Source organism: Sminthopsis crassicaudata, chromosome 4, assembly GCF_048593235.1.
Source record: "Sminthopsis crassicaudata isolate SCR6 chromosome 4, ASM4859323v1, whole genome shotgun sequence".
Classification (NCBI taxonomy): Eukaryota; Metazoa; Chordata; class Mammalia; order Dasyuromorphia; family Dasyuridae; genus Sminthopsis; species Sminthopsis crassicaudata.
Window position 1 is genome coordinate 30521168 of NC_133620.1, and position 18169 is coordinate 30539336.

Genomic DNA, 18169 nt, shown 5'->3' on the forward strand with positions numbered 1-18169 from the left:
GACATCATTTGGAAGCTGGGCTGTCACCTTTGAGGCAAAATATTTGAAACTGATCTCATCATCTTCCCTGAAAAACTGGTTTCCAATCCTGAATTCCCTCCATCAGTGGGCCTTTCCTCACACACAAACCTAGTCAAACCCGCCAAGGCATCTTGGATCACCTTTGACTCACTGCACCCACTCCCTCTCTCTTTCCACACCCCCTTCCCGGTACACATCCACAAATCCAGCCAACTGAGAGGGTCTCAGAGTTGGAAGTGACCATTTCATTCAAAAGCCGCTTAGACAAGAGTCACTTGTACAGTGTCACCGACAGATGTCCAAGGATGGAGAACCCATCACCTTCCAAGGCAGCCCAGCCCATCTGGGGACAGCTCTCACTGCCAGGAAAATTTTCCTGACACAAAGTTCAAATCCACCTCTTTGTAATTTTTCCTCAGTCCTCCTCATCCCTCCCTCACCCCTTTGCTCCTGATATTTCCAAACAACCCCTCCTCGAGACAGCCCTTCAAATGTTTGAGGATGGCGACTAAATCCCTTTAGGACCTTCCTTCTCCAGGTTAAACGCTCCCAGCTCCTTCCATTTTTGGCACCCTCCCTCTGGGCCATGTCCACAACTGCTTCTCAGTTTCATGGACTAGCTTCCCAGAAGGCAGCTGACTGCTATCCTCAGTATTCTAGGAATACTCCTGAGGGAAATGGAAGTTCCTAGTAAAAGCCCCTACTCTGCTCTGTATTGATTAATCAGCCAGACACTATTAACTTTTAGAATGGGTATTATTTAAGCCGGAATAACAAAGATAGTTGTTTTGATTTTTTATGCAAACTTCTCCCTAAACTGAATATACATTCTATCCTTACATATACAAGTCCCCTAGGAAAGTAGGCTCAAACTTAATACAAGGGACAAAAAGAAAAGACAACTTTTTTTTTTTTTTTTCCCTTTCATGGATTCCTTAGTGGGAGATGGGGGATGGGGAAAGGATAAAGACTTTGAAATGGGAAGAATTAAATAGAAGAGATTGGACCTCTCTCACCTCTTGTTTGTAAATATTAAATTCCAAAGTGAGCGACAGCAAATAAGGCAAATAAACCCAGCCTCCTAGTTTTCTTCATGGGTCAGAGACACACGTAGCTTGCAAAGATCACTGTCCCGATAAGCAACAGTGTCAGGATCCCCGAGAAAGGTCGAGAGATCAGAAAGCCTGACAACTTTGGAAATTCCAATGAGTAGCAATTGTCAGAGCAGGAATGGTAGTGCTCACGCCAGGACAGCCCAAGGCCAGGAACTCCAGGATCTCTAGTACTCTGTTCCCAAAAGGTGTCTGAAAATCCAGCCTTCTGAAGCTCATTAGAAAAGAGATTTCGATCAGGATAAGACATCTGGAGACTCAGAGAGAGACAAAGAAAGGCCACTCCTCCCCCCAAAAAGTCAGGTAGGGGACATACTCTCAACATGGTACAAATCCCCTATTCAGGAACTGAAGCTGGAGAGAATAATAGTAAATCAAAGAAAACACTGACCCAGTATCAAAGAATACTGTAGATCTAGAAATCCCTAAAGAAAAGATACCAGTAATTGAGTCAGCTATAAGCAGAGACTCAAAAAAGAAAATTGATTTCTTCGGGAACTTCATGAAGACTTCGTTTCTTCTACTACCTGGAAGACATAAAACAAGAAACTGAAAAAATGAAATAAAAGCGCTAGGAGTAGGAATAGAAGGAGAATAACTTAGAAAAGAAAGTGGTAAACTTTACTCAACTAACTGACCCTCTGAAAACAAAAATAGAACAAAAGGAAACCAATGACTTCATGAAATGAGAAATAGTAGATAGAAGATAATGTAAGGTGTTTGGTATTAAAAAAAAAATAAATAAAAATTGACTAGCAAAAGAGATCGAGAGAGACTTTAAAGTAAAGCCATAAAAAAATAAGTTAAAGTTCTGGTGATCTGTTAACAGATCCAGTTCATCTACATCCCTCTCAAGATTTCAGGATATCCCAAGGGATTTGTGAATGACTTTTCCTCTACTGCCATTGGGTCAAATTCCTATCAATTGTGTTTCCCAACACTTAGGGCCTAAACCTTTCAGTTCCATTTAATCACTTGCCAGCCATTTTTTACATAGGAATATTTTTGTTTCATAGAACAAGAACAAAATAGAATTATTCCCAATACCTCTGGGGCACACACTCCCCTATGCCATTTTGGTCTTTGGGGAAGAACTGATTTAGCTCAGTTTCTAAGTAGCACTGATCCTATCTTGGGATGGGACATGGTTGCTAGGTGAGTCCTTCAGCTGTGCTGGAATCCTGAAGATCACTCAGAAAATCTCTAATTGTCCCCTTTACAGAACATAATAGAATTTCTCTGGGAGTCCCTATACCATAGGAATCCTTTGAAAGAACAATTTTTAACTGGGGCCTAGTACCAAAAGGCACTTGAAATTTCCTCATTGGCTCTCTCCCACTGAAAGGGCAATCCAAACAAATTTTCAAGAGTGAACAATAAGCTAGGTAGGCTCCATTTGTCAAAGAAGAAAATAGAGTCATATAAGCCCCTAACAGATGTAGAACTTCCCATAGGGATTGCGTATTTGGGGTTAATTACTGGGGGAAGGGGGTTTCCTAGACCAGGAGGCAAACCTTGTCCTAAAGACCGTTATTCCATAAGGATCTCATTAAATTAAGGGAAGCCTTCTAGACTTAACCAACATCCCTGTCTTCTCCAACATTTACAAGCCATGCATGATCAAAGAGTTCCGGTGAACAAAAGGATACACAAATATAACAGATATTAATATCTAAACATTCAACAAGCAAAAGTTTCCTCAAAGAAACTAGTCTGACTTGTAAAGGGAATACATGGGGAAAATGACCAATGAATTATAAGCTACAATTAAAAAGGGAAAAGTACTAATTTAGCTTTCATGGAGCTCCCCATTCTCATTTTGTTCTGGCAAACCTATAATGCTCCCTTTAAAAAACAAAAACAGGGGCAGCTAGGTGGTGCAGTGGATGGAGCACCAGCCTTGAAATCAGGAGAGACCTGAGTTCAAATGTGATCTCAGACACTTAACACTTCCTAGTTGTGTGAACCTGGGCAAGTCACTTAACCCCAATTGTCTCAGCAAAAATAAAATAAAAACCAAAAACAGTTCAGCTAAAAGCAACTGATGTCAGTCAATGAACATTTATTAAGTTATATGCCAGGCATTGTGCTAAATGCTTAGGAAAACAAAAAAAAAAATTCTGTTCTCAACTTTGCATTCATTCGATCATTTCTTAACAGAAAGGAATGAACCCCAACAGTGATCATTGCATTTAACCTAGTTTTTAGCCTCTGTTTCATTTTGTTCTGACAAACCCATAATGTTCCCTTTAAAAAACAAAAGCAGGGACATTGTCATTAATATATTGATATAAACCTACTTTCTGCCAAGTTACTTTCATTTGACAATCACCATATATATATATATATATATATAAAATCACTGTATGGTCCTCTGAATTCCCTTTCCTCTGAATCAATTCATATAACTCTTCTCATATTTCTCAGAATTCTTCATATGCACCATTACTTGGAGTGAAATTATATTCTATCACGTTCTCATTTCACAATCATTCCACTGTTCCCCAATCACTGGGCACAGTTTGGTCCAGTTATTTTGTTATTCTAAATAGTACTGCTATCCATGTTTTGGCATCTGTACCACCTTTATGTCTATGATTGACTTCCTTAGGGTATAAACTCAGTAGTGATATTGCAATATCAAAGGATATTAATGGGTGTGGTAACTTTTTTCACATAATAGTAAATTGTAAATTGTTTTCTAGAATGAAAAATATTCCAGAAAAATTCTAGATCAATTCACAATTTCCCCAAGGGCATTAATATCAGTTGTGTGCTGCTTAAAGATCTGCAAAGTGCTTTATAAATATGATCATTTGGTTCCAGCAACAACCCTGTTATTGTATCATTAGCCAAATTTAACAAAAGAGGGAACTGAGGCTGAGGTTATTTGACTTGCCCAAGTTAGTCAATACCTGAGGCAGGATTTCATCTCAGGCATTCCAGCCTTCAGGACCAATACTTTAATGTTAGTGTGCTAATCTTCCTCCAAGCCCCAAATAACAGTGACTTGTTCCCACTCCTTGCTATCTTTGCCAATTTGATGGCTGTGAGGTCAGTCCTCAAAGTTATTCTTACTTGCATTTACCTATTTGCTATTTGGAGTATTTTTTCATATGGTTGTTGATAGTTGGAATTTCTTCTTTTGAAAATTGTTCATATGACAGAAATAACTACACCCAGAGAAGGAACACTGGGAAGTGAATGTAAATTGTTAGCACTACTGTCTACCTACCCAGGTTACTTATACCTTCAGAATCTAATACTTAATGTGCAACAAGAAAATGGTATTTACACACATATATTGTATCTGTGTTATATTGTAACATATGTAAAATGTATGGGATTGCCTGTCATGGGGGGGGAGGGAGTGGAGGATAATTTGGAAAAATGAATACAAGGGATAATATTATTAAAAAAAATTACTCATGCATATATACTGTGGGAAAAAATTCTAAATAAAATTTTAAAAAAATTGTTCATATGACTGAACCCTCTCATCCTTTGTCTTGTGTTCTAGCCATGTCAATTTTTGTCAGTTCTCTATAAACTGTGGAAATCTGACTTTTATCAAAAATATCTGTTGAAAACATTCCCTTCACAACACTTTTATAAATTATCCTAGCTGCACAGATTTTGTTTGGGCCAATATGAATTCTCCCCTTCTCCCCCTATTAATGAAAGATAAGAGTTGTAAAAAATTCTCCTTTAGGTTGTTGTTGTTTTTAAATGTTTCGAGCTTTGATATTCAGTCCCTTTTTACCATTTGGTAGAGTTGAGAGACAGCAGGCATAGTGGATAGGGAGCTGCCTCAGAATTAGGAAGGACTGCATTCAAGTCTCACTTCTGACCCAAATTGGCTAAATGACTCTGGGCAGACCTTTAATCTCTCAGTGTCTCAAGTAACTCTCTATGATTACAAGTTGAAGAGTAGATGTCTATCTACAATTGCAGAAGGAGTCTCCTCATTAGGAACTCAAATCCTGGGTCTGGACCAAAATTCTTTTGAAACTTATTACGGTGTATGTTGTAATTAATGTGTTGGTATAAACCTACTTTCTGCCAAAGTGCCTTCTAGTGGTTCTTGTCAAATAACGAGTCCTTTCCCAGGAGTGTGTATTTTGGGGTGTTTAAAACCCTGGGCTTTTGAATTCCCTTTGTTCTCCTGTATTTGGTAAGATACATTTTAATAGGTGACATTTTAGAAACACCCGGCTTTGAGTCAGGAAGATATGATTTCAAAACCTGAAGAGGACACTTACTAGCTACATGACTCTGGGCAATTCCCTAAACCTCTTTAAGCGTCAGTTTTCTTGCTACAGAATGAGTATTTAATAAGAACAACTATCTCACAGGGTGATTGCAAGGATCAAATGATATGTGTTATTAAGTGCTATTCAAACCTTAAGGTTCTGTAGAAATGGCAGCTCTTACACTAGTAAGCCTCTTGTAATTGGTTAAAACAAGAACATTGGGAAGATGTGACTGCGGTAAGAGTAATTCATGCCAAAAAAAAAAATCGGCAAAGAGAGACGAGGTGAAATAGTGGCTAAAGAGCAGGTCCTTGTTTTAGGAAGGTGGATTCTTGTGTTTTATATGTTACTGGGAATATCAGCCTCAGTTCCCTCTTTTGTAAGATTTGGATAATGATACATCTACTCACAGGGTTGATCTTTGAGACAGAGTGGTTGCCTATCGGCTTTGGTAGAGGGAGTTTCCACACTGGGAGTGGAAATTACAGGTTTACACCAGTAAAATTATAGGTCGGGCCCAAAACAAAGAGGGAAACTTAAGGGTTGTGGCTGACTGCTGGCTTACTATGCTTCAATAGGCTCTATGGGTCAAGAGACCAAGGGAGGCCGATCCTTCCTCTGGCTTAGTCTAAAGCCTCATGTCCCTAGCCAGGGTGCTAACGGCCTTCACAACTCTGCTCAGACCGCACGTTCGGGACACGTCCAGATGCCGGCGCCTTATTTTAGGAGGCGCTCTGGCTTCCTGAGAAGTTGGCCAGGAGGCCCAGAGTCCTTGGGTTCGAGGGTTGGAAGGGACCTCGGAGTTATCTAGTTTAACCCACTTGGCAAAAGAAATCCCGGCTCCAGTGTACAAGAGGTTCTTCTGCTTTGAAGATTTTAAGGACTGGGAACTCATCGCCTCTCCAGGCAGCCTCAGAGACCCCTGGATGTTGGGAAGTTCGAGGCAGCCTCAGGGACCCCCGGGGAAGTTGGGAAGTTCGAGGCAGCCTCAGGGACCCCCCGGGAAGTTGGGAAGTTCTTAATAGACTGAAGCCTCTCCCCAGCTCCTGCTCCTGTCCCCGGGCCAGAGAAGCACAGGAGAGCCCTGTGAACGCTTAAGGCTAGCTCAGACTTAGAGTTAGCAGTTTGTTCTCCAGAGTGTGTTCCAAGCTAAACAAGTGCAGCTGCTCCCAAAGACCCCCTCCCCCAACCCCAGCCGTAACAGGGTCAGACATCCGAGTCTGATGAGAATAGCTCCGAATGTGGTTTGGGATTGGCCTTGACCTTGGAGATGTTTAAGATCACAGGCATCTTGGCCTTAGAACAGGAAGGGGCCTTGAAGGCCGTGGAGCCCACGGCTCTCGCAGTTCAGATGGAGAAACAGGCCCATGGAAGGTCCCAGTCGGGTGGGCCAGAGCCTGGAGCTAGGCGGCGGTGGGTGGGTGGAGCGCAGTAGGCTGGACCGAACCGTCGGGGCAGGGCCATTTCGGGGGGGGAAGGGGGGGCCGAGGGGTGCTCGGCTAAAGCTTCCGGGAGGGCGCAGTTCGTACCCCCTTCCCTTTTAGGCCCCTCCCCCGAGGCCGGGGAGGGCCGGGCCGAGCCGGGCTGGGCTGGGCCGGGCTGGCCGAGCTGAGCTGAGCTGAGCTGAGCTGAGCTGAGCTGAGCTGAGGCCCGCCCTCCTAGCCCTCCCAGTCCTCCCTGGCCTGCCAGGCCTCCAGGCCCGGGCCGGCCCAATCAGCGGCGCCCCCGCCCCTCGGGCCCGGCCTCGGCGCCCTCCCCCTGGGGTGACAGAAAGTCGGCGGCAGCTCCGGGAGCTGGAGGAGGCGGAGGAGGAAGTGGCGGCCGGGTTGGCCCTGGGACTGACCGACGGACGTCCTGACCGACCGACCGACGGACTCCCCTCGCTCTCGCCCTGGTTCTGGGCGCGCCCTCCTCCTACTCTCTCCGGCCTGGTCCTCCGGTAACTGGTCCGCCTCCGCCCCCCCCTCCCCGCCCCCGGTCCCTGCCAGTCCGGCCGTCCCACCGCCCGCCCCGCGGAGTTCTGCGCGCGCTCGCACGGCCCGGTGAGTTCCTGGGCCCGGGCGGGGCAGGCGGGGCTCGGGCTCCGGGCGCGGCTCGGCGGGAGGGCGGGGTTTTCCGTCTTGACCGGGATCGGGTCCCCTTTCCTTCCCCCTCCCCCGATCTGGTGACCCCCCCCCCTTCCCTGGAGCCCTCCTTCCCTCCCTTCCCCATTCTTTCCGTCCCGAGTCCCCTCTCCCCGGCCAGCCCGGGCCGGCCCGAGCCGGAAGGGGAGAGCGGAGGGGAGCAGGGGGAGGGGGCCCGAAGCTCGCTGCGCCGTGGGGGGGTGGGGTCGGGCAGCCTGGTTCCCCACTGGGAGCGGCCCTCGGCCTTCTCCAAACTCAGGTGGGGAGGAGCACGTGTGCGTGTGAGTGTGACCCTGGCCGTGACTGGCAGTGCCAGAGCGGGAGTGAGCCCGCCGGGGCCCGCGCTGCGGGCATGTGCAAGCGGACCGGGACCCGCCCCGAGGCCGCTGGGGACACCAACTTCCCCTTGGAAAGTGGTGCCCGCCCCCACTGCCGAGGCAAACTCTGGTTCGGCATTCTAGGCCTCCGGGACTCCCCGCAGGCCTCCCTGGGCCAGCTTGCTTTCTCCCTCTTCATACCGGGGGATGAGGGAAGAGGCAGAGAGGCTGGCTGCTGAAGGAGGGTGGTCTGGCAGTCTGCCAGGGAGCCCAGCCTAGGCACCCAGCCTCTGACTATCAGTTGACTGCCCACAAGTTTTACTTAAGTACCTGCAGCCGCTGCCTCCGGAGGACCCAGAAGGGGCTGAGCCCACCTGACCATCAGGCTGGGAGTCACCCTCCTCTCCCCTCATGGGGGTCAGGGGTGAGGCAGCTGGGGAGATGTTTGGGGCCTGCCCTGTTCTCCCACATATTGGGTGCCAGTGCTGGGGTGTGCAGGTCTGTGGGCTTCATTCATTCATTTGTTCATTCATGAGGGCGAGCATGGGTTCCTTTAGCGTGTCCTGTGTTCTGTGCCTGGCACTGTGCTGGGGTCCGCAGGGGGTGCAGTGGGAGGAGGGACCCCAGCAGCTGGGAGGATGGCCTAGCCTTTCCAGCTGGAGCTCTGGGGTCCATCCCCTGAGCGAGCTGAGCCTTGAAGGCAGTTCCCAGTAAGAGGTGGAAGTGCTAACAATGGCGTGGCCATAGTGGGTGGTGCAGTGGCTTAGATGAGGAAGCCCAAGGCCAGCATGCTAGAACTAAAGAGAAACACACAGTAAAGGGGGAGGCTGGAGCCATATTGTGAAAGACCTTTTGAAAGGGCTAAGTGAGGATCTGTCTAACTTGGCAATAGGGAGCCAGTGCAGGGCATATATCCCTACGTGTGTGTGTGCCTGGTGGAGGGAGGGGCAGAAAGGGGGTGACGTTACGATTTTCTGCATCGTTTATGGGTTCCCTGCATGTATCTGCAGCCCACTCGTGGCTCTACAGCCCACTCGTGACTCAATTTGTCTTTGTTCTGGGTATCTGGCCTGGCTGGTGGCCGGCCCAGGGTGACAGCCCTTCCTCTGACATTCCTGCCCGCTCGTTGGGACCCCTCCCTCCAGGCAGGGGCGATTTGGGGGCGGCTGCTCCCCTCCCCCTTACATGCCTCCTGCCACCCACTCAGAAGAGGGAGCTGCTCAGGGCAGGGGCCGGCTCAGGGGGCATCGGGAGGGTGTTGGCGCTCCCCGCCCGGACCGCGCTGGGCAGGGCTGCCCTGCGTCCCCCTCGCTGCTGGGCAGGGCTCTCGGTGTCTGTCGGGACTCGCGGCCCTTCCGGCCTGCCGGGCCCCCTTCAGGTGAGAGCCTGTCTGGCCAGTTGGGAATGGGGATGGGGAGGGGGCCGGGAGGCCTTTCCCAACCTGGCCACGCCCACCTGCTCCCCTGCACCCCGCCCACAGGCGGCTGACCTGTGGCCCGGATCCTCCCCGGACCCGCCCTGCGAGGGTGGAGGGCGGGGCCGCCGCCTGATCTAGTCAGACAGGTGCAGCTGCCGGCCGCCGGCACCTCAGAACGGCCGGGACAGCCAGGAGGTGCGGGAGAGCCCGGCCCGCGGGACGGGCTGGGGAAACCGGGGGGAGAAGGGCCCAGGCACCCGGGAGGCCCGGGAGCACAGCTCCGGCCCGGGGAAGCCGCTGGAGCCAGGGGAGGAAGGAGTCTTGGGAGGCGAGCAGAGAACCGAGGGGAGCCAGGGGGAGGAGGCGAGCAGAGAACCGGGGGGAGCCAGGGGGAGGAGAGGAGAGGACCGGGGGGAGGCGAGCAGAGAACCGGGGGGATCCAGGAGGAGGAGAGGCGAGGACAGAACCCGGGGTAAGGAGAGGAGGAGCCGGGGATAGGTGAGGAGGGAACCGGAGGGAGGCAAGAAGGGAAGCAAGGAGAGAATCAGAGGGAAGGAGAGGAGAGGAGGAAGCATGGGGGAAGGGAAGAGGGAGCCTGGGGGGGGGGGTGATTAAAGAAGAGCACTAGGAACCTTGCAGGGGGGAGGATGGGGACAGCAACACCCTATCTTGGCAGGAGAATGGGAAAAGTCCCCTGGAAAGGAACCCCTGGAGCGGCCCCCTGCGGTCTGTGCCCTGCTTGGGCTCTTGTGCGCTCTCCCTTCTCCCGTGTTCCTCAGATTTGCATCTCTCTCCTTCCCTCTCCCCAAGCTCCCTTGCCTCTGCTTCTTTTCCCCATCTCTCCCCCCTCCTTTCGTTTTGCACTTGGTTACCCCAGAGCACCTGGGTATCCATAGGCAGCTTGTTCACAGCCTTCCACCTATATAGGGTAGTGAGATGTCTGTGGACTCCGTCTGACCCTCCTAACTTTCCTTCCCAGAAGCCAATCCAGCCAGGATGGAGTCCTTAATGAACTTGTACCATGAGGTGATGAAGAGAGCAGGTGAGACTTGAGCCCCTTTGACCTCTCCCCTCTCCCCAAGCTTCCCTAGGTCCTGACGTTGTGCTTGTGTCTCCCCAGACCCCCGGCTCCAGGGCTACCCTCTGATGGACAGCCCGCTGCTCATGACCTCCATCCTCATTGGCTATGTCTACTTTGTGCTGTCCCTGGGGCCCAAGTTGATGGCCAATCGGAAGCCGTTCCAGCTTCGTGGCTTCATGGTCATATACAACTTCTCCCTGGTGGCTCTCTCCCTCTACATAGTCTATGAGGTGAGGGGAGGGCCTGGGATGGCACTTGGCCCTGCTGCCCACAGTAGCTCCAAAAGGGGTGTCTGCTGCTTGGTGAGAGACAGGCAAGCAGGAGTGGACAGGGCAGAGTCCCTGAGGGCCTTGGGTTGTCTGGGGGAAATGGGATCTGACCAGCTTCTCCCTCCACCCCCACCCCAGTTCCTGATGTCTGGCTGGCTGAGCACCTACACATGGCGTTGTGACCCTGTGGACTATTCCCAGAATCCCGAGGCCCTCCGGGTGAGTGATGGGTAGGGATGGAGCCGGGGAGCATTGGCTTGGGGAGCTGGAACTGGCCAGGGGCCTCACTGGCGACCTCCTTCCTTCCAACTTACAGATGGTTCGTGTGGCTTGGCTCTTTCTCTTCTCCAAGTTCATCGAGTTGATGGACACGGTGAGTGAGTGGGCTTGGGGGTGGCCAGGGGCAGGGCTGGGGGAAACCAGGCTGCAGTCCTGACCCTCAGCCCTTCCCCTTCAGGTAATCTTTATTCTTCGGAAGAAGGACGGCCAGGTGACTTTCTTGCATGTCTTCCATCACTCTGTGCTGCCCTGGAGCTGGTGGTGGGGCGTTAGGGTGGCCCCAGGTGAGGAGGGGATAGGACGGGCCATGGGGGCCGGGAGGCCGCTGGCTCTCTAGGAGCCAACATTGCATTCAGCTCTCTCTATTCTGATCTGCTTCCTACTTCACAGGAGGAATGGGCTCTTTCCACGCCATGGTGAACTCCTCCGTGCATGTGATCATGTACCTTTATTACGGACTGTCTGCTTTGGGCCCAGCCGCCCAGCCCTATCTCTGGTGGAAGAAGCACATGACAGCCATCCAGCTGGTGAGAAGCGGCCCCTTCCCCTCCTCCCCTTGCTCCTGCTCAGTCCCTTCCCTGTCTGAGCCCACCTTCTCGCCCTCCAGATCCAGTTTGTGCTGGTCTCGCTGCACATCTCTCAGTATTACTTCCTGCCCAGCTGTGACTACCAGTACCCTGTGATCATCCATCTCATCTGGATGTACGGGACCATCTTCTTTGTGCTCTTCTCCAACTTCTGGTACCAGTCCTATACCAAAGGCAAGCGGCTGCCAAAGGCTGCCCAGCAGAACGGAGTGCCCAAAGTCAAGGCGAACTGAGCCAGGCTGGCCTCACCCCGGCCCTCGCCCACCACCGAAGTGCCTCGGGGCTGCACTGAGGGCAGCCATTCCATTTGGGCTGGGGGTCTGCGGATCACGTCTCTGCTGGTGGGCCACAGGACCTGGCTAGAGCAGGGGCACGGACCCAGACCCTCCCCTCTTCCTTCGAGCTGGCACACAGGGACCACGACCACCCCCCTCCCTGTACCTTACCCCTAACCACAGGGGCTCCCTTGCCCTCTGCCACAGCACAGCCCTGGGGGTGGGGGGTGCAGCTTGAGCTGGACATGCCCCCTTCCCCCCCACCCTGGGCCAGCCTGTCTGGGGAAAGGGAGTACTCAGGGCTGGCCCCAACCACAGGCCTGCGGCCTTTTAACTTTTCTCACACTGAAGAGGTCAGCAATAATTTTCCCCTGGTCACCGGGGACTTGGTTCTCACCCCACATCTGCCCCACTCCAGGAGGGGCGGGAGGGGGGGGGCAGGGAGAACACGGCCCACAGGGGCTGCTCACTCACACGTGTCTTAATTAAAGTGACAGGAAACATCAGTGACTTGGCGGTGTGCTCTGTTCTGGTGAGCGGGTGCTCGGGGGGACGGGCGGGCCACCAGTGACCGAGCATGTCTCGGGCCAGTGTCTGAGGACCCTCCCCAAGGCCCTTAGGCCCTCTCAGGTGGGGTCTGTAGCAGATGCGAGAGGACAGACTGAGGCAGGGGGACAGATGTCTTTATTAGAAAAATAAAACCCAGTGGGTCAGGGTGGGGCAGAGGGAAAGCTGGGGCCAGCCTCAGCGGATGCCCTGGTGGATGATGCTGCTCTTGGCTGCACTTGCCTTCTCCCGCTCTCGCCGCTGCGCAGGGTCCAGCTCGAAGCAGCGCCACAGGCGCAGGGTCTCATCAGCAGCAGCCGAGGCCACGGTGCAGCCGTCAGGGCTCATGGTCAGGCTCAGGACCCGGGCCGTGTGACCTTTGAGCTCAGCCACCTTGGCCATGCTCGGGTACTTCCAGATGACCAGCTGGTTCTGGGCAAAGCCATGGCCAGAGATGAGTTCTTTATAGTGTGGGGACCAGAGGATGGCACACACCTGGGACTGGGCATCCACGGCACTGAGACACGCTCCCGAGCAGACATTCCAGATCCGGATGTGCCGGTCACTGGTGCCGCCTCCGGTGGCCAGCACATTGGACTGCCATGGACACCAGGCCACAGCCTAGTGGGGAAGGCGAAAGGGAAAACAGTCAGGAGCACGCCAGCCCCTTGGGGTCAGGCTGTCCTCACCTCTGGCTGCCTCAGCCTCTCACCTTGACTGCGCCCACATGCTGGGTGAAGGTCTGCAGGGGACCCCAGCCCCCATCACTGGGGGCACTGGGCCACACATTCACCAAGTTATCGTTGCCGCCACTGGCCAGATATCGGCCATCAGGGGACCAGCGAAGGCCGCACACTTCCTGGCTGTGTCCGCTCAGTGTGGCTACGTGGTGTTCAGCCACTCGAACGTCATGGTGGTGGACGTGGCCAGAGCGCGACCCACTGGGAAGAGAAGATGGCTAAGGGTGGGGCTCTAAGACCCTTGACTTCCTGGGGGAGACGGTTCCCCATCTGCCCAACAATGCTCCCCTCCCTTCCTGCAGAACCATGACAAGATGTCAGACAGGGAGTGAACTGAGGGGGCGGTGAGCCTTTGGGGGCCGGGCTCAAGTTCAAACCTGGAGAGGATGTAGCTGTTCCAGGCCAAGGCGCCCACCCGTGCTGAATGGCTGCTCATGTTCCGAAGCCGTTTCTGCTGCTGGACATCCCACAGCTGGGGAGGGAGGGAGGGAAAGAAGGTTTGGGAGTCAGACGTCCTCCTGCCTTGGATTGATGGTTCCTCCAGATCCCTGCTGGAGGGGTATGTGTGTGTGGGGGTATTTCAGAGGTGCTGCCTTGCAGGGGAGCCCTCACCTGAACCTCTGCACTGCTGGTCCCCACGGCCAGGTAGTTCCCCTCCTTGATCCAGGCCACAGAGGACACATAGTCCCCCGGCCGCTCTGTCTGCAGCAGCTGCAGGATCTCCCCAGAGCCCGCACTCCAAAGGTACACAGAGGTGTCCAGAGCCACAGCCAGGACATTGCCGCAGCTCCAGTCCATGAGGTTCAGGTCTGAAGCAGAGAACAGAGGGCAGCTGTATCCGGGGTTACCCAGCTCTCCTGGCCCCCCACCCCCAAAGCTCCTAGAGACCACTCACAATAGTCATTGCGAATCTCAGGGGCGTCTAGGATGCGGTCAGGAAGGGAGGGGATATAGCGGCAGGTCTTCTTCCTGCTGGACCCCGGGGTGGCCTTCTGACTGTACAGCACCCGAAGGCTGTTCTGATAGCCCTCAGGGGCATTCTGGGGCTTTCCGCTGAGTCGGAGGATCTTGGCTTCCTCCACATCAAAACCATTCAGATTCAAGGACCAGGCTTTCTGCTGCTCCTAAGGAGGGCAGGACTCAAAAGTCAGGAAGATGCCGGACTGGCTCTTTCACAAGCCAGGGCTCCCTTTTCCCCTCAGTCCCACCCAGCCCATACACATCACACACCTTCCTGGTGGGTGTGTGGTTGGTTGGCTGATTCTCCTTGCTCAGTAGGAAGCTGGCCACCTCCATCTGGGCTGTGCTTCGATGGGGGATATAGCGATCCCCGCCCGCCTTACTGGGGGTGCTTTGTGTCTTAGAACCCGATTTGCCTGAGAAGACAGAGGCTAGAAGGGTTGACTCCTGCCTGGACCCCTGGACCAGGTTCCCCAGGAGCACATCCCCTTCCCACCCCGCCTCCCCTCAGGCCCAGTCCCCGGCTGTCTTCACTCACCAGGAGTCCGGCCTGGCGTTCTCCCAGAACTGTGTGACCGGTTGGCTGTGCGCATTGGGGAAGGGGGGGGCCCGGGGGTCTCCTTGGCTTTGCGTTGCCATCGAGCAGGAGGCGCGTTGACAATGGATGTGTCCAGCTGGAGCAGGGAGTGCAGGTCATTCTCAAACACAAACTGAGCCATGGTGCTGGACCTGGAAGAGAGGAGCCGTCAGCCGTCACTCTGGGAAGTCCTGGGCCTTTGTGTATGGCACGGGAAGAATGAGGCCTGGATTAAAGTGACCACAAAGGGACAGGAAAGGGGCAGAGTGAATATGGTCAGAGATGATGGGATGGCAACCAAAAGCTGAAAATCACTAAGATTAATTTTAAAGGGATAAACGTCAAGTCCTAGAATTGGGTTCCAAAGAATCAACAAAAAGCACAGGGACAGGAAGCAAGAGACGCAGGCCAGAAACCAGCTCAGAGGGCTGTGGGAGACAGCAGAGCAAGGGAGGGCCCAAGGGTGGATTTTACCTCCTAAAGGAGGATTTGTCTATGGGAAGGGAAGGTTTCAGGCTTCTTCAAACTTGTTCTGAAAACTACAACTACCTCAGTAGAGCTGGTTTCCTTTGTAGGGCTCTCATACCCGCGTACATTTAAAAGGACGGAGGCCTCTCTTAGACAGAATGCCCAGGAGTCCGTTATCACACACACACAACATAACTCCTGGCTTTTCAGTTCACACAGGAACTGAGCACTGGGAGATTACAGCTGGGAACACAGCTCACAGGCACCCCTGAAGGCCAGGAAGCCTAGTGGACTGGCCCGCGCCGGGGCAGCCGGACCACAGCACACACCCCGAGCTGCTCCCGTAGCTCAAGCCCCCGCAGAGCTCCCGGCAGGTGCCCCGACAAGGAGGAGGAGACAGATCAGTGCAGTGGGGAGCACGGGGCCTGCAGTGGGGAAGCTCAGACCTTCCTAGCTGGTGACTTTGCCTCATTTGCCTCCGTTTTCTCCTGTAAAATGCTGAAGGGAATGGCAACCTCCTTTGCCAAGGAAACTCCCCAAAGGGTCGAGATCTGACTGACCAAATTCTCCCTGTCAAGGATAGGAAGTTCAGGACAGAAAGTGCAGAGGGAGCTCTGGATGAAGGGCAAGACCCAGAATTCAAAGACAAGTAACGAACAGTGGCCAAGAAACAGCTGGTGCAGGATGCGGGCAGGGCGGCCTGGCAGGGAGGCCGAGGTATCTAGGGCATCTGGGCCCTCAGAGAAGATGCTGGGGGCTGGAATGGGGGCGGGGAGAACAGCCAGTGCAAGGACTGACTCAGGAGGGGCAATAACAAAGGGGCAAAAGAGTCCAGGCCTGGGAAAATCAGCGGAGGGCGAAGGACCACGACTAAATAAATGTCCGAGGGGCCCCAGGACTTTAGCACAGTGAGGAACGGGCAGTGCCAGGAGCTTCCTGAGTGGGGGGTGAGGTTAGTCCAGCAGCTGGGGGAGGCCAGTAGGAGGCTGGGTCGGAAAGGATAGCTGGGGCCCACCCTCTGCACTCAGACCCTTCTGGCCCCCACTACCTCAGGCCGGGGGAAACTACTAGAACCTAAATAAGGCAGCACTTGAGATCTGCCACGGGGGAGGGGGCGCCCTCACTTTTCACTCCTTAGGGGGGCGCCCATCAGCTCCCTGGGCCATGGGAGCCCGCCGTGCATCTCAGAATGAGCTTGCCCGGGACAGAATGTGCTCTCCTCTCCCTGCGAGGAATCAGCCCAACTCATCCAGGCCTCTCCCCCCTCTCCACTTTCCGCCCCTGGGTCTCCCCAAAGATTTTCCTAAGCTGACAAGGGTGACAGTTTCCCTCTGGACCGGCCTGGCTGGGCTAGGCCCACACACAACCGTCCCAGGCTGGCCTTGGTCCAACCCCCTGCCAGCCCCGCCGGGCACCTCCTGGCTCCCGGCCCTCTCCATTCTCCCCCTCCCCCCTGGCGGTGAGGGGAGGTCTCCAGGGCTTGCCCCGTGTTTATATCCCCAAGCCCTCTCCTAACAACCGCCGCCCCCAGCTCCCCCGTGGTCAACCTCCACCCCTTCTCTCCCTCCCTTTCCGGAGCCCACGGGGAGAACCAGGCAACTGAGGCAACCAAGGCCAGAAGATGCGGGGGAGGAGCCTCTCGTCAGGCCTGCCCCTCCATGTCTGGGGCTCCCCCCGGGGCAATCCCCGCTCCCCGGACCCCCCTTCTAGCGTTTTTTGCTCGGACGCTGCCCCCCTCCCCCGCACGCCTCCCCTCGCCCCACGGCCATCCCCCAGGCCGGGCCCTGCGGGACTTGGCCCCCATTTCCCAGCAGGGTCCTCCGCGGACCCCGAGAAGCCCCTCAGTCTCCCCCCACTCCGAGCGGCGCCTTCCTTCCTCTCTCCAGCTGACACCGCAGCGGCTCCCACGGGCTCCACCATCCCCCACGATCACCTCGGAGCCGCTGCCCAGCAAGCCCTGACCTCTTTCTAACCCTGGCGCCCGCCGCCGCCCGCGGACCGCAGACAATCCGCCCTCAGTCCATGCCCGGGGCTTCACGCCGCTCCCTGGCTTCGGCTCCCCGGTTCCCGGACCGCTCATACCTCTGGCCGGTTTCACTTCGTACTGGACCAGCACCGCAGCCACCTCCTCCACTGGCCTCGCAGGCTGGGCGTTTCCGGCCGCCGCCATTTGAAGGCTCCCGCCGCGCTCCTATTGGCCGCTTCAAATCCAACGGCTGGGATCGCCTTTCTCCATTGGCTCCAGCACTCGGGGCGGGACTTCCTCCGAGACCCGCCTTCCTCGCGAGAGGCCAACCCCAGCTTGGTCGAGAGCACGATGAAGAGTGCTAGAGGCTGAGGCGCCGACGAGGGCGGGGCCTGGCCGGAGACTAAGGCCAGTGAGGGATGGGGGCTGAAATGAGGGCGGGGTCTTACGAGATAGAACCAATAAGGTTGAGGCTAAGGCGTAGACGGGGGCGGGGTCACATGGGGATGAGGCCAATGAAGAGCCGGATCTGAGGCAGAGGCGGAGCTCGGGCAGGTGTGTATGTCCACATGTGCATGCATCTAGGTCTCTGGGTGTGTATGTGTATTTTTCTCTATGTGTGCGCCCAAAGGAGGCCCAGGGGACCCCAAGAGGTGGGGCCAGAGGGCGGGGTCCCCACCGGCTCGGAGAGGAGCCTGGAACCCAGGGGGCCCCTTTAACTTTCTCCAGCCCTGTCTCTGCAGGCATTCGTCCTGCTGCCAGGTAAATCCGCAGGCCCAGCCTGAGTACTCCTAGGACGGGGAGCTCTTCCCCTCCCGTTTCAGCTCGGGCTCGGCGCCCGGCCGTTTCACTCGCGACATCCAGGCCGCCTTCCTGCCCTCCCTGGGGGACCGCATCCGAGGAGTCCCCCCTAGGGGAGGAAGGAGACCTCGAGGACCCGGGTTTCAGGCCTGCTTCTGACGTTGAGAATACCTCCTTTTCCTCAACTATAAAGGGAAGGAGTGGGACTGAGGCCTCCGGGGTCTCCGCCCGCTCTAACAGAGCTTCCCACGAGTCCCTTCCCGCTCGGAATTCCAGGGTCCTCAACCCCCCTCTTCCACCACGGAGACGCAGCTCCCAGCGCCGGGAGTTAGGGCAAAGTGAGCAGAAAACCACTCTGGAGAGCTCCGGCCGCAACT

General features: G+C 54.6%; 2 protein-coding genes and 1 long non-coding RNA gene across 6 annotated transcripts; 1 reads left to right on the forward strand and 2 right to left on the reverse strand.

The window, feature by feature from the left end:
• Positions 1-1033: 1033 nt before the first annotated feature.
• Positions 1034-2305, reverse strand: LOC141540515 (uncharacterized). The gene is made up of 2 exons (XR_012481561.1): positions 2181-2305; positions 1034-1660 (listed from the first exon to the last, which is right to left on the reverse strand). It is a non-coding gene; the product is annotated as an uncharacterized LOC141540515 (long non-coding RNA).
• Positions 2306-6957: 4652 nt separating this feature from the next.
• Positions 6958-12240, forward strand: ELOVL1 (ELOVL fatty acid elongase 1). 2 transcript variants are annotated; one of them, XM_074266193.1, is made up of 8 exons: positions 6958-7428; positions 10223-10285; positions 10364-10554; positions 10732-10812; positions 10910-10966; positions 11051-11156; positions 11263-11399; positions 11480-12240. In XM_074266193.1, exons 2-8 carry the CDS (start codon positions 10240-10242, stop codon positions 11690-11692), a joined length of 831 nt encoding a protein of 276 aa, XP_074122294.1. In that variant the 5' UTR covers positions 6958-7428; positions 10223-10239; the 3' UTR covers positions 11693-12240. The 2 variants fall into 2 exon arrangements, with proteins under 2 accessions (XP_074122294.1, XP_074122295.1); XM_074266194.1 differs by lacking the exon at positions 6958-7428 and adding an exon at positions 9416-9438.
• A 160-nt stretch (positions 12241-12400) lies between these two features.
• CDC20 (cell division cycle 20) lies at positions 12401-17425 on the reverse strand. 3 transcript variants are annotated; one of them, XM_074266190.1, is made up of 8 exons: positions 17108-17425; positions 14519-14709; positions 14251-14396; positions 13916-14144; positions 13633-13829; positions 13398-13492; positions 12993-13221; positions 12401-12901 (listed from the first exon to the last, which is right to left on the reverse strand). In XM_074266190.1, the coding sequence occupies exons 2-8, from the start codon at positions 14697-14699 to the stop codon at positions 12479-12481; spliced, it is 1500 nt and encodes a 499-aa protein (XP_074122291.1). In that variant the 5' UTR covers positions 14700-14709; positions 17108-17425; the 3' UTR covers positions 12401-12478. The 3 variants fall into 3 exon arrangements, with proteins under 3 accessions (XP_074122291.1, XP_074122292.1, XP_074122293.1); XM_074266191.1 differs by having other exon boundaries at positions 16988-17115; XM_074266192.1 differs by lacking the exon at positions 17108-17425 and having other exon boundaries at positions 14519-14733.
• Positions 17426-18169: the final 744 nt, after the last annotated feature.